The sequence below is a fragment of the Ostrinia nubilalis genome, chromosome 13 (genome assembly GCF_963855985.1).
Source record: "Ostrinia nubilalis chromosome 13, ilOstNubi1.1, whole genome shotgun sequence".
Lineage (NCBI taxonomy): Eukaryota > Metazoa > Arthropoda > Insecta > Lepidoptera > Crambidae > Ostrinia > Ostrinia nubilalis.
The window spans coordinates 7,742,250-7,755,756 of NC_087100.1; the positions used below are offsets into that span (position 1 = coordinate 7,742,250).

At 38.3% G+C, this 13,507-nt stretch overlaps 3 protein-coding genes across 4 annotated transcripts; 2 read left to right on the forward strand and 1 right to left on the reverse strand.

The window, feature by feature from the left end:
- Nucleotides 1-895: 895 nt before the first annotated feature.
- LOC135077498 (DNA polymerase delta subunit 2) lies at nt 896-3,048 on the reverse strand. Its single transcript, XM_063972051.1, has 8 exons — nt 2,588-3,048; nt 2,381-2,502; nt 2,198-2,291; nt 1,925-2,076; nt 1,663-1,839; nt 1,503-1,574; nt 1,177-1,413; nt 896-1,092 (listed from the first exon to the last, which is right to left on the reverse strand). The coding sequence occupies exons 1-8, from the start codon at nt 2,947-2,949 to the stop codon at nt 980-982; spliced, it is 1,329 nt and encodes a 442-aa protein (XP_063828121.1). The 5' UTR covers nt 2,950-3,048; the 3' UTR covers nt 896-979.
- A 350-nt stretch (nt 3,049-3,398) lies between these two features.
- Nucleotides 3,399-9,687, forward strand: LOC135077504 (meiosis-specific with OB domain-containing protein). The gene is made up of 9 exons (XM_063972057.1): nt 3,399-3,645; nt 3,939-4,000; nt 4,087-4,240; nt 4,344-4,424; nt 4,499-4,592; nt 4,676-4,848; nt 8,298-8,457; nt 8,947-9,046; nt 9,316-9,687. The coding sequence occupies exons 1-9, from the start codon at nt 3,399-3,401 to the stop codon at nt 9,472-9,474; spliced, it is 1,230 nt and encodes a 409-aa protein (XP_063828127.1). The 3' UTR covers nt 9,475-9,687.
- A 143-nt stretch (nt 9,688-9,830) lies between these two features.
- LOC135077501 (dynein intermediate chain 3, ciliary) lies at nt 9,831-13,470 on the forward strand. Of its 2 annotated transcripts, none has more exons than XM_063972055.1 (11): nt 9,831-10,161; nt 10,678-10,825; nt 11,148-11,403; nt 11,677-11,786; nt 11,858-12,009; nt 12,074-12,208; nt 12,296-12,377; nt 12,453-12,631; nt 12,707-12,839; nt 12,914-13,018; nt 13,109-13,470. In XM_063972055.1, the coding sequence occupies exons 1-11, from the start codon at nt 9,947-9,949 to the stop codon at nt 13,307-13,309; spliced, it is 1,716 nt and encodes a 571-aa protein (XP_063828125.1). In that variant the 5' UTR covers nt 9,831-9,946; the 3' UTR covers nt 13,310-13,470. The 2 variants fall into 2 exon arrangements, with proteins under 2 accessions (XP_063828125.1, XP_063828126.1); XM_063972056.1 differs by having other exon boundaries at nt 10,078-10,161; nt 10,698-10,825; nt 13,109-13,469.
- Nucleotides 13,471-13,507: the final 37 nt, after the last annotated feature.

Genomic DNA, 13,507 nt, shown 5'->3' on the forward strand with positions numbered 1-13,507 from the left:
TTTATATTAATGGTTCACGCGTCGTGTGCTACTCTTCTCTTGTGTACTTGTTAAAAAATATTATTTTTAATGTAAAATCATATTTTATACGTTCTTAAATCAATAAGTGTTCTTGTTTTCAATCATCACTTAGCACTACTTAGCAGACTTGAGTTATAAATATAAATAGTCGTAACTTGTCGTAAACGTAATGTTTTGTTAAACAAACAGTGCAGCAGTGACTTAATTTAATGAGTGATAAGTATAGAAATATCGATACTTATCATTAAGCTTTCATGACTACAACATTACTTTTGTTTGCTCATATTGGCAGCAATGAAGTTACACCATCAGCCCCCCTAGACAAAACGCACTTTTTGATCGAATCGAAAATAGAATCCGTCAAAACTCCATACAAAAAAGGGGCTTTTCGACTGGTTTGCGATTATAATTTGCACTTTGTCTAGACCCTCAGTTGTAACCACCATAGACTACGTCATCATCTATTAAGGTCGGTGCTCATCGCATCATATTTTTTATTACGTTAAAAAAAATCTAAAAAACAAGAGCCGACATCCACTGGCTCGGCAGACCGGAGGAAGAAATATTATCTTTGTTTTTTATAAGTACATAACAGATGACCCTACTTTACAGTGAGTGGCGTCATCCTGGTGAGTGCAAATGAGGTACTCGAGGTACTCTGTGTGCAAATGCGATAGTCCTCCTACTCCTAGACTCCTACAGCTTTCAGCCCTCACCAGTTAGCGCCACTGCCTTCGCCACTAGCAAATGACAGTGATCTTTCTCTACAGTGGCGCCAACTAGTGAACACTACAATGATAGCTGATTTTGTGGCTGAATCATGGTCATCACGGTTCTCAAAACCAAGTCGTTGCCAAAATAAAAGAAGAAGAATAATAAATTAAATACTGATATATTTTGTAAATACATCTTTATTCATTAAAATTTAATGTTTAGAAATGCTAATAATTTGATTTAATTACGAAAATGCCATGCTGTAACATTCCAAGTTCGCCAAATTGATAAGAGCCACAGTTTTAGTGTCACAAAAATCTGGTACACACACCAGTCTTACTTGCTGTCCATCCTCCCCTGAAAACAAAAATGAATGACATTTAATCATGTATTAATAAATTTCGTTAATTTGCACTATAACTAAGTAGAAAAACTTCATACCTTTATAAGTATCTGTTGCAAATTCTGTACAATTTCCGCTGAAATATACAGCAGGGCAGTTATAAATGATAAAAGGATCTGTGTCTATACAGGGTGTACTAGGAACAGTATCAGGACACGTTGGTGCCAAATGTCGCCATTCTAATGTCTTCTTCATGGCATCTAAACTTGTTTCCAATTTACTGTAGCGCATGATGTCTTTTATGGGTTCACCTGAGGATCCTAAGCATGAAAAACCTGAAATGCATATTAGTATAAAATATTACAGTTTGCTGTTTCCAAATTCAAAATAATTATGTAGATTCTTGTATAAATTGTGCACATACCACCAATTTCACATTCATATGGGTTGGATACTCGGTTGAAAGACTTATATTCAATAGCTTTGGGAAATAGACCTGTAATTACAAAAAATGAATCTTGTTATATTTTTCTGATTAACTTCTTAACAAAAAAATCAAAACTGTTATAAATAGTTCTACTCACAATAATGAAAAGGTTTTTGTGGCAACATAATACCAGTGGGATCTTTACAACCAGGCATGATATCTAAGGGGGCAACAGAACTAATTGCAGCTGAAAAGGCATCCACCGACTCTGCAGAGGCTATTACATCTGCCTCATTGAGAGTATGCTCATTTGCATTGTTTGCAAATACTCCACCTGGAAAATTCAATTAATTTTATAAGTCAAGTACATAAATAGGCCAAATCTAACTCTCATTAATTAGCTTATGCTTTTGCCTTACCAGCAATAATAACTCGAACAACCTTTGTCAGTTCTTCTTGATACTGGCTAGTCCCAGATATACCAGATAACCATTCAAGCAACAGATTGAGGGAAAACAAATGATCAGCCTGCTTTGAGGCCATGTTAAGACCTGATAGGATCACTATGTACCTGGAAAAATGCAGTAAATCATTTTATGAATGGTTAAATAAATATATTAACACAAATCATATAAATTTTAGGCTCTATGTAGATGAGGTTGCAGTCAAAAGATATTGTTCATTAAACATACCTATCATTACTCAATTGAGGTAAAGGTTTCTGAATGTTACACCCTGCCCAGCAAACATCTTTTACTGAGAAAACACCATCCTCATCTTCAGAACCTGTGTGTGCAGATATAGAAAGAAAAATATAAACACTGACTGAATGTAATTTTCAATGAAAAATGTAGAAAGTTTTGATCATCTCTTACCTAAAATTGCACAGACCACACCAGTTACTACATAGTGGACATTAATACAGTCCCCTACTAATTTGATTCTCTGCAATTCATCTTCCAGTACCAGGCTATCTTCGTCATGTACAAAATGTGTCCTGAAAATAGATTTGTTTGTAAATTATTGCTGCTGATAACCATAAATATTATTGTTTGTTAATAACATTACCATCAAATGATTACCTTGCAGGCTGCGGAATAATCTCTAATTGGTCTGATAACTCTTTAAGAATACTTGGTTTTAATACTTGCAGCTTGAACAGTGTTCCTATGATAACACACATTGTATCCTTCTCGCGCAGATCACACAATTTAAGTACTTTGTAAGTATTCGACCATTTCTTTCTAATCACTGGCTCTAGGATATTTCTAAACGTATTTAATCGGGCTGAGTATATGTGGGCATACTGCTTGGTAAAATCACGGGATACTTGATAAAACCTCTTAGAACAATCTTCATAATTCAATGAATGTCTTTCCAGTTCACGGGGTTCCAAATCCCCTTCCGCCTGAGCAGCTGACGTATCAGCAACTTTGAATAACATTATTTTTAGTTAATTTCAACAGAAAATAAGTATTTTCACCGTACCACAACCGGCATTAATTGCAAAACACTATTCTTTCTTTGCTTCAGTTGGCGCAAAAATTTGTTTGTTACACTATCTGTCAGTGTCAAAGATGACGTTTATTTATTACTATTTTAACGTTTTATTCTGTCAGTCGATTCCGTTTGTCGCGTAAAAAACACGATTTCAATACGATCACATCGTATCCAAATCGTGTTTTTAATGATTAAGTCCGTGGTAAAGTGTAAGGTATAGTGGGATCTTGGCTGAGGATTGCAGGAGAATGAAGAGTGTGATAGAGGTATTGTATTCAATTAAGGTGAATTCACTAACGAATTACGGTACATAACAACAAGACCAATAACTTTATTCTTTGCTCCATTGTCACTGGCGAACAGAAAAAAAAAAATTAACGACCCATCGGAAAAATGGCGGGAATTCAAAAAGTCCGACTAAATAATTTGAATATAAATATTAAAAACGCTTTGATTGTTGGTATTATCATCGCAAAATGTAGTCCACGTACGATTGGTTCCAAAAAGAAAAACGGAGATATTCGTGGAATAACATCTTTTACCTTGAGAGATTCAGAAGTCGACACAATCAACGTTGATGTTTGGGGATCGCAATATTTCATATTAACTTTTTACGAAAGATTTCTCGTCGGTGATGTTGGTAAGTATAAAATATTATGTATTATTTGTTTACAAGGCTTTGTTAAAAATGTATTAATTTCCTAAGTGAAGGAAATGTTAGGGCTCTCTAGTATGGGTTTTTAAGCATTGTTAGGTAATTTTACAGCCTACGTAAGTACAGTCAACAACACATCACATTTTGCATTTTTGTATCCTATAAAATAACACCACAATTGCTTATAATATAACCCACAACTTAAAATACCGCAGTTTTCACCTCGATGCCCGCGATGTACCGTCGTCCGTAATTTCACGCTGTTCATACTTTTCCAGTGGAAATCTCATCCCCAAAAATATGCGTCAAAAATGCTGAAAGTGAAATATACCGGCCACTGGTAGGTCAAACATCAAATATTAATCAAAACACAGAAAAGGTAACCTTTCTCAATGAAATATTTAATTTTATGATTATTCTTCACAGGTGTCGTCCCCCTTTTATTTGTCTCTGAATGAGGGGATGTCCGATGTGACTATTCATAGTGGCGACACATTCAGCTTGTATCTGCCTCTCCTGCACATACCGACTAAGCCTTCTGCTGGCTATTATGGGCTAGCAGAAGTTCTGAAACTTCCAGGTAGTAGATCGCTAGTTCTAACTTGACTAAACTCACTTTGATATTGGAAAACTGTCTCTTCTTCAAAGTATATTTTTAGCATCAAGACTTGTGCTTTTTTCAGAGGACAGTAATAACGTGTATGTCGATCTTCTGGTAGTCGTAAAATCTGTAAAACCGGTCAAAAGTATTCGGACTAAAACAGGTAGTTAAATAATTTTCTCTGGTAATTATGAGTAAAGATGCTAGATGTGCATTGTAATGGTCAATTGTTTACAGGAACAGAAATGTCAGTACGAGGAGTTGAAATAATGGACAATACCACTCCTGCAACGGTTACATTAGATATTTTCGATATCGACACAATACAAAGGTAGCCTTAGGAAATTCACAGTACGAACAATTCCCCATCGATATTGTTTTGTTTTTTATTATTTTGCTAATGAATGTGCGCAGAGCAGAAGAATGGCGTCCTCTAGAGAGCGTGTTATTCATCGCTGATGGACGCGTATCGTGGCGCGGGCGCGGCGTGACCGTTCAAGTCAGCAGTCGCACCGTCATCACGCACCAGCCGCATACAGCTGACGCCGAGTCGCTCCGGCTTTACATACGCAACCAGGCTAACACAAGTAAGACACAGGAAACTTTTTATACAAGTTGCTGGCTGACTCACCCAGGCCTCGGGCACAGGGTGATACGTCAGAAATGGCATATTTTTGACACCTACTACCCACTTACGTTACTCCGGCTGCATATTATACGAGTACCTACTTACGCTAACGAGGAGTCGAATCGCGAAATGAACGCCACAAATGTGAAAGCGGAAAAGGAGGCTTATATGGACCATACACCCTTTGACAGTCTGGGTGGGTAGTAGCCCCACAAATCATCATTGCTGGTTATGGCACGTACTGCATGCAAGTCCATCAAAAGCCTCAGCCTCTTACGGCTCAGGTTTCTTTCTCACCGCGAGGCTGTCTAAGGCAACACCGCCCACTTGCCAAAATTAGCACCCATGCCCTGCCAAGACGTAGCCGACATGGCTTTATGTGTCTGCTAGATGCTACAACAAGGCTGCTCAACCTTTTGAAGAGTCGGGCCAAACGGTGGATTCAGTCGTTAACTACGGGCCACTTACCTATTTATTTATTTAAGGCGATTAGAGTCCTCAATGACCTTGGGCGTTTGACCTTCACGCCGCGAGCAACACCCGCGTACCCCGCACCAAAAACTCCGATTTGACACCGATCAAAAATACACGGGCATAGGTAGATACAGAATAGAAGCTCTTTCTTCATACATTACTGCCTATTATTTTAAACTTAAATTGATGAACCTTGATGTCGGTGTCATTTAACTCAGGCGTAAAGGTATTTAATAAAAATAACAAAATCCATGAACATTTTGTACGGGATAAAATTTTATTTTATTTTTCGTAAATTTTCTAATGCTTTTGTCGGTTCAGTCGTTCTCGAAATTTGAACAAACCCGACTTTATTACAAGCTTTTATTTAGCTTGCAATTTATGATGTAATGTAGGTAATTAGGTACATAAATGTTTGTTCTGGTGGAATCTTGCAAGCTGAATTAGTTGCAAGCTGAATTAGTTAGACCAACTTCCTGACGACAACTAGGCTAGATGACAAACCCCTGACCCTGTATAAGCAAGTACCTAATGTTATGTAAGTAGGTACGCTACTTTGAAAATCATGAGTCTTCAATTCTCTAAGGGAAACTGCAGGGTCTGATGATGGAGCTGGAATGTGGCCATAGGAATAGGCTAGTTTCTTTAAAAAAGACTTTTGGTCCGTCAATTTTCGTTCGTTCGTTCGTTTCAGCCAAATGACGTCCACTGCTGGACAAAGGCCTCCCCCAAGGTTTTCCACAATGAACGGTCCTGCGCTGCCCGCATCCAGGCTCTTCCCGCGACCTTTACCAGATCGTCGGTCCACCTAGTAGGATTTTACATTATCAAAAAATATTGGACACAGGATATTTTTATTTTTCAATTAAACAAGTAATTACGAAGATAATGATGCGATGAAATTCCGCGTGACGACACAAATCGCCACATTTTTAAGCATGCCTTGACGTCACGTGCCTTATCTTCTGAACTTTGGTGCGCTTCATATCTTTAAATTTTCATAAGTTTAAAAAAGTGAAAAATACATTTAGAGTTTTTTTTTTGGTGAGTTCACCGACGGTCTTATTCAAACTCTTGCTACTTTCTTGCTTTATCCATGAAACATCCCTATTCTTCGAAATTATTACGATCTACAAACGGAAAATCTCTGCTACTACGCCGCAGTAAATTCCCCATCATAAATAAAAAGATTTTTTTTAAAACAAGCTCTTGTATGCTAATAATTTTGGTTTCATGACATGCTCCTAAAATTCGTCACCTTATAAGAGGATTTCAGTTTTTATCTGCGAAACTTTTTAATAATATAGGTACGTTTCATGGTTTGGTAATTTAGGGAAGTTTATTTGCACTTAACATGAAAAATATGGTATCAATGTACTGAGTACCTATGCACCTTCAGTGGCAACAACAAGGTCTACTGGGTACCTATAGTCTACTAAAGGCATGAAGTAGATTAATTTCACTAAAAATTAAAACCAACTCCAAAACGAATCACCAAAAGGTAGGACACCGACACCGACTCCGAAAATGGCTAATTTTGTAATCAGTATCCAAATTTTTAATAAGCTCTATAGAACAATTCAATACCACTTTATCTTAATTTTTTTTAATGTGACAGGAGGCAAACGAGCAAACGGATCACCTGTTGGTAAATGATTACCGTCACCCATAGACACCCGCAGACCCAGGGGCGTTACAGGTGTTATTTTTAATTGTGGTATTTTCGCGAAGAAACATATTTAAAATCTAATTCTAATAAGTATTTATTTATTTATTTATTTATTTTAATTACACAGGTTTATACCTTATTACGTAATAAAGTATGAAAAATATAAATTGTTTTCTTCACGTAAATCGATTAAGAGTTACAGATTCTGACTAGCTCCTAATTTGGATACTAATTGCAAAGGCCTAGTAAATAAATAACGTATTAAATAATTTATTTATTTATTTATTTATCTAGTGCAGTTGTTTTGGAGTCAATTATAGTTTTTTTACACTAATAGATTCTATTCAGGTAGAAAATAGCGTCTGAGCGCGTCATAATTCAATTGTATCATCTGACTGCACGTACTCTATGAACAATTCTGACATAAAATCTATTGTCGAACAAAAGCTGGGTTGCACCATCTTACTTCAACTTTGACAAGCGTCAAAAGTCTGTCTAACTCCATACAAAAAACACCGGTTATCGCCAAAGCTACGGTCAAAGTTAGGTCACGTCAGGTGGTGCAACTTAGCCAAAGAAAAAATTCATTTTGATCGCTAATGTCAGTTTGTAGCGAGTGACACAACCTACCCGTCTGAAGGCCAGCGGCCGACTGCCGCCCGCACCCCGCGAAGGCCCCCTCAACAGCAAAACGTTCGGAATTTATCAAAAGTAAAATTTATGAATGAAAGTAATGTTCGATTGAAAAACGCAACGTGTCATTTAAAGATTAAAGAATTCCCAATCTATTCGTGCAAAAATCTTTTAAATTAACATAGCCGTTTTGGAGGAGTAGGGAATTTAAGTAAAAAATCGATGTCCCGTATTTATTTTTTTAATCCAAAACAAAGAGACGTAGCGAAAATTCAAACGTCAGAAATGTAGTCCTTGAACTGTTGTATAACATATATTTTTTTCAACTATTTCTGTCCAGCAGTAAAAGAGGAGTAGGCTTTACAAAATGCCCATTTGGCGCGGATTGAGGACACTAATCGCCTTAAAGGCATATATTTCCTACTTCAGTTACTCTCAGGATAAGCGCAATAAAAACTCAACCATACTAGCGCGGGCCACTTAAAATTATGTATTGCGCGCGTCACCTGGGGTTGTGCAGCCTTGTGCTATAAAAATTGTGTAAAGTGGTCATGTGGTGGCTTTATAATATGTATATGTCTGCTAGACAAAAGAAATAGTGCTCAATGGCCTTATGGCTTTGTGTTTGCTAGAAGGTGGCGAGGCAGCAGCATGGGCTGCTTGGAGCGGAGAGCGCAGTAGTGCGGCGTCGGTGGCGCAGATCCGCGACCGGCTGGCGGGCGGCGCGCCCTTCTGCGCGTCGCTTCATGCCATACTCACGCATCTTGACTTGGACGACATTGTTAACACTGAGTATGAATTATCTTATTTAAATATTTTATTTATTTTTATCTTTGTTCAATGTACTTTATTTTTAAGCCATGATTTGCAATCTGTTGCTGTACCTTAATATATAAATAAATTTCTACTAACTATAATTTACAAAACTCGTTGCGGGTCCCGAGACAGTTAACTTTCCCCCGGGACAAACTTGACCTTCACTGGTTGGGTTTTTATTGGCAGTCAAGCTGTGGATCCTGGCTAGACAGGAGTTGCAGCGGTGTTTTCATTTCCTACATCCTTTTTGGTGAGTACAGTCGATAGCATATAAAGGTAAACACTCTGTGGAAAGGAAGTAGTAAATTAAATTAAGTGCTCCTTTTTAACATTACGTTTGATTGATCTGCTGTCGACTGTACATAAGGTATTTTTAGTTGATGACCAAATGTAAGGGTGATATTATAACGTGTTTTAAAGGAAAACTGTGACTAATCTTGAAAATATTGCTTTACCTTATCCTAGAGAGAACAACGACGAGTTGCGAATTCGTTTTGCTGATCACACAGGCGAGTTGAATGCCCGTGTCTCCGTTAACATTTTGGAACAGACCCTTGGATACACTGTAAGTCCTTCACTGCTATGACCATAGCTGCGTAGATCGGAATTCGTGCGTGGATCTGGTTTTGTGGAAAAAAATAAAATACTGCGGAGTTGACTGTCCACGCAACGTAGCGGTGTTAGAACACCGAAAACGTAGACGTTTTTCCTCAAAACAGATCCGCTCGTGAAGGTCCGGCCACGCAGCGGAGGCCCTCAGTTTTTTTTATTCTTCTAGCATGCATAGATCTAGCCCTAATACATTTAAATAAACACTTATTATATGGACTTTAGTCGGAAGCAATGAAAGCCATGTCGTCCGAAGATCGCGCGGCGCTTCGCTGGAAGGTGCTCTTGGAACAGTGCAGCGCCAGACTCGCGGGATCTCCACCCCGGCTCATCGTACTGACGCTGCGGCGCGCCTCGCCTGCTGATCCTATACCTTTGTATTGATTTTAAGTGTAACCCTATAGTATTCATTCAATAAAATTTAAGTAAGTGGTTGTACTCTCATCTTGCGACCTTTTAGAATATATTTCTTGGGTCTTGCCTGATGCTAATCCTATACCTACCTTTGTAACTCTTTGTAATAATTTACTTAACCTATTCAGAACTGTCTATCTACTATTATAACCCAGTATTTTCTGCAAACATTTAAATAAGTAGTGAAGTCACTGATATTGATATTGCTGCTAAAATTTTTCTTTCAATAATGCTGTGTAAGTACGAAATAAAATTATCTGTTTCAATTACGAGTATAAGTAATCCTCTTTCTATTATTATATTAGTCTAAATTGTAAAGTTCGTTATTTAATCAATTACTTAGTACTGAAGGTCTTTCAAGACATAAATTCACTTGGTTACAAAACTAACCCTCGCGATATCGATTCAACAACACGGCAAACACAATCCTATCACTACAACCATGGACAAGCCGGAGAAAACCGAGTTGGTCTACGAATACACGAAACGACGGAAGGAGTTTGGAAAGCAGCTCCTGTTCGAAGACCATGGCCCTGAAATGCGAGCGAGTATACCATGCAACCCAGCGCTATACAAGAACTACATCCTTCGCAATCCCATACATGCCGGCGTACAACATACGTGTTCTATGTCGGAACACTGGGTGAATTCAGAAAGGTAAGGAAATTGAGTGTAACAATGATTAGCACCAATCAATGAGGGCTATCGTTTTTATACTTAGTAGTTGGCACCCCTGGCGATTGACAGGACCTTACTCTACAGTGGCGCCATCTTGATGAGTGCAAATGCGATAGTCCTCCTACCACTTTAGCGCTCACCAGTTGGTGCCACTGTCTTCGCTACTAGCAAGTGACAGGACCTTACTCTACAGTGGCGTAAGGTCCTCATTACGCAACTTTTTTGATCAGTCCAAAGTTAACTCCCCGGTTGTGTTAACAACAATTTACGAACGTCACAGTTCTTTAAATTTTCAAACCAGCTTACAGTTAAGAATTAACTAAGTACCCTACCTACTTAACTCGGTTCTTAATTGGGGTTTCCGGACCGAAATAAATCACCTCTAACTAGTGTTACACTTACTTATTGTAATTAAGTTTTCCAGAGCACAAATTAATCTCTAGCTTTATTTTGTTGTACCCAATTTTCTATTCTTGAAGCTGATCTTGCTTTCAGAACTCAATACTCGTGTTCAGGCGTCAATCACGTCGAGGGTGGATGGCCGAAAGATATCAACATGGCTGACCCCGAAGCCACTCAGAGATACCGGCGCAAGATCGAGAAAGACGATGCGTATATTCACGCCGTCATGCACTTGGGCCATGTATGTTATCAAATTGTTTGTGGTTATTATAACTGCGTAGTTATAACAATTGAATTGTCTTTAAACTAAGATAATATAATTTTAAAGTCGTTCAACTTTTTGATTTCATGTTTTTAGTGCGTTATGTATAAAGAAAACATAAGATGATTTCCCTAACACCTGTAACAATTAGCTAGGTTAAGTCGACCATGTCTTTAAAACTACTAAACCTATTTTTATGATATCGTCACTCTTTCCTAAGTTACAGTCAATATAAGCATAATATCAAATATCTAGCTCTAACCACTAGCAGTAGCACTAACACAGAAAATTACTACCACAGAGTATGGAGCACAATATTCTCCAGAACAACGCGCTAGACATGTACCAGATATACTACTCGGAGTTGCCCGCCATATCGCCGGTGGAAAAGAGCAGTTGCCATACAGTTAACGTATATCGTGAGCCAGGAGCCCGACGGCCTGTGCGTTCGCTCTCATGGCAAGCGGAAGGCGGAGCTCGCCTGGCCGCTGCTCACGCTGACGTAGACTTGACCAGGGCTAATAGAATCCAGCAGTTGTCATACATTTGGGACATAGGTGAGTCAACGAAAACCCCAAGTAGTCTGTTTCCATACAGTAAATGCATACATCTGGGACAAAGGTGAGTCAACGATGACACCTTGGTAGACAGTTGCCACACCATGCACGTGTATCGGTTATCGGAAATAATTTCAAATAACTACATACCTACTAAAATCAGAGTATGGAATACATGTGCAATGTGGCACATTGCACATGTATTCCGTACTCTGATTTTATATTTTTCATTTATGCACATTGAATGTGCATAAATGAAAAATATTGTTACAGAAAACGCCAATGCGCCAGAATTAGCCATCAGGCCACCACAACCTTTATTAGATTTGCAATATAACCAACGAGATCCAAATATACTCGTCGGCGGGATGTTGAATGGCCAGGTAATCATTTTAACTGTTGCCTTTTGTAGTTTAGGTTCTATAGAAGTAATTATTAACTGTATCAATTTTAGGTAGGCTGGTGGGATATGCGCAAGGGCGGCGACCCGGTAGGCGTCTGTCCACCATACGTAGCGCATCGAGACCTCGTCAGGAACGTACTATTTATAAATTCGAAGACGGGCGCAGAGTTCTTTTCTTCGTCACCAGATGGCGTCGTAAAATGGTAAACCATTACAACTGACTCTTCACGAAACAAAACTACCTAGTATACGTTAAATTATTTTCAGGTGGGACACGCGAAACATGAGCGAACCAACAGATTCCATGATAATCGACATTGTTAAAAATCCAACAGATGTACCGAGTGTCGACAGAGCAATAGGTATATCCGCCTTAGAATATGAACCAACTATACCAACAAGGTAAAGTAAACAATGCATTTGTGGTACGTTGCTATGCTAAGAATGTTGTGGTGACCTAAATAAAATCTAACAAAGAACGTTTTACAGATTCATGGTTGGAACCGAAACTGGGTTGGTAATAGGCGGAAATAGAAAAGGGAAAAATGCTGTGGAGAAACTTCCATCAAAAGTAATTATACAGATAGTGTTTAGTCGTGATTTGAAATACCAATATGTAATGAGTTAACAAATTAACTGTTTTCAGTATGAAGCCCACCTAGGTCCGGTATACTCTCTCCAAAGAAATCCTACGTTCTTGAAGAACTTCCTAACTGTCGGTGATTGGACGGCTCGAGTATGGAGCGAAGATTGTCGGGAGTCATCAATTTTATGGACTTATTCTCACCGGACAAAACTTACTGATGGAGCGTGGAATCCGATTAGGTATTCACTCTCTCTCTACATCGAAAAAACAAAACGAACCTATAAACAAAATTAACGCATTCTTTTTTATTTTAGGTTCTCATTAATTTTAGTCACGCAATGGGATGGGTGCTTATCTTGTTGGGATTTGCTAAGAAGGCGTAGTGCGCCCATAGTTACAGCGCAGCTATGTGACGAACCGTTATTACGTCTTCGACCACATGAAGGGGTATAAAATACTTTCACCTAAAAATTATACATAACTTTTAAGATAAAGACTTGTAAGTTATGATCATGTTTCAGGGTCTCTTGGTAGCTTGCGGTAGCAGCAAAGGAACCGTATATTTAGCGGAATTATCAGAGAATTTGGGTACAGCAGACAAAAATGACAAGCAGCTTCTGACTCATGTAACTATTTTCTTAAAAATACAATTCACTAAATTGGTGCTTATTTTAAGACCAATATTTACTAAGAAACTATGATCATGTCATTTGCAGATATTAGATCGTGAAAACAAACGCGAGCGCATACTCGAAGCCCGCATGAGGGAACTGAGACTGAAGATGAGACAAGACAGAGACAACGGACAGCAAACTTCAGAGGGTGACGCCACGGGCGCCGACAGGGACTTGGAGGAAGCTACGGCCGAATACATGCAAGCTGTTAGTGAACTACAAGCGCAGCAGAAGACTCCTTAGTTCTGAATATTCAAGCACTTCCACAATATTATCCTGTTTAATTGGCCTTGATCTATTTAATGTCGCCTATTACTTTACTATGCCTTTTCTGTTACTGTTTTTAAAATTAAGTATTTAAATTATGAAATTAGACCTGCTCTAATCAAAGTAACCTCTATTGTTAGTTAATTTTTTGTTATTGATATTATTAAAATAAAA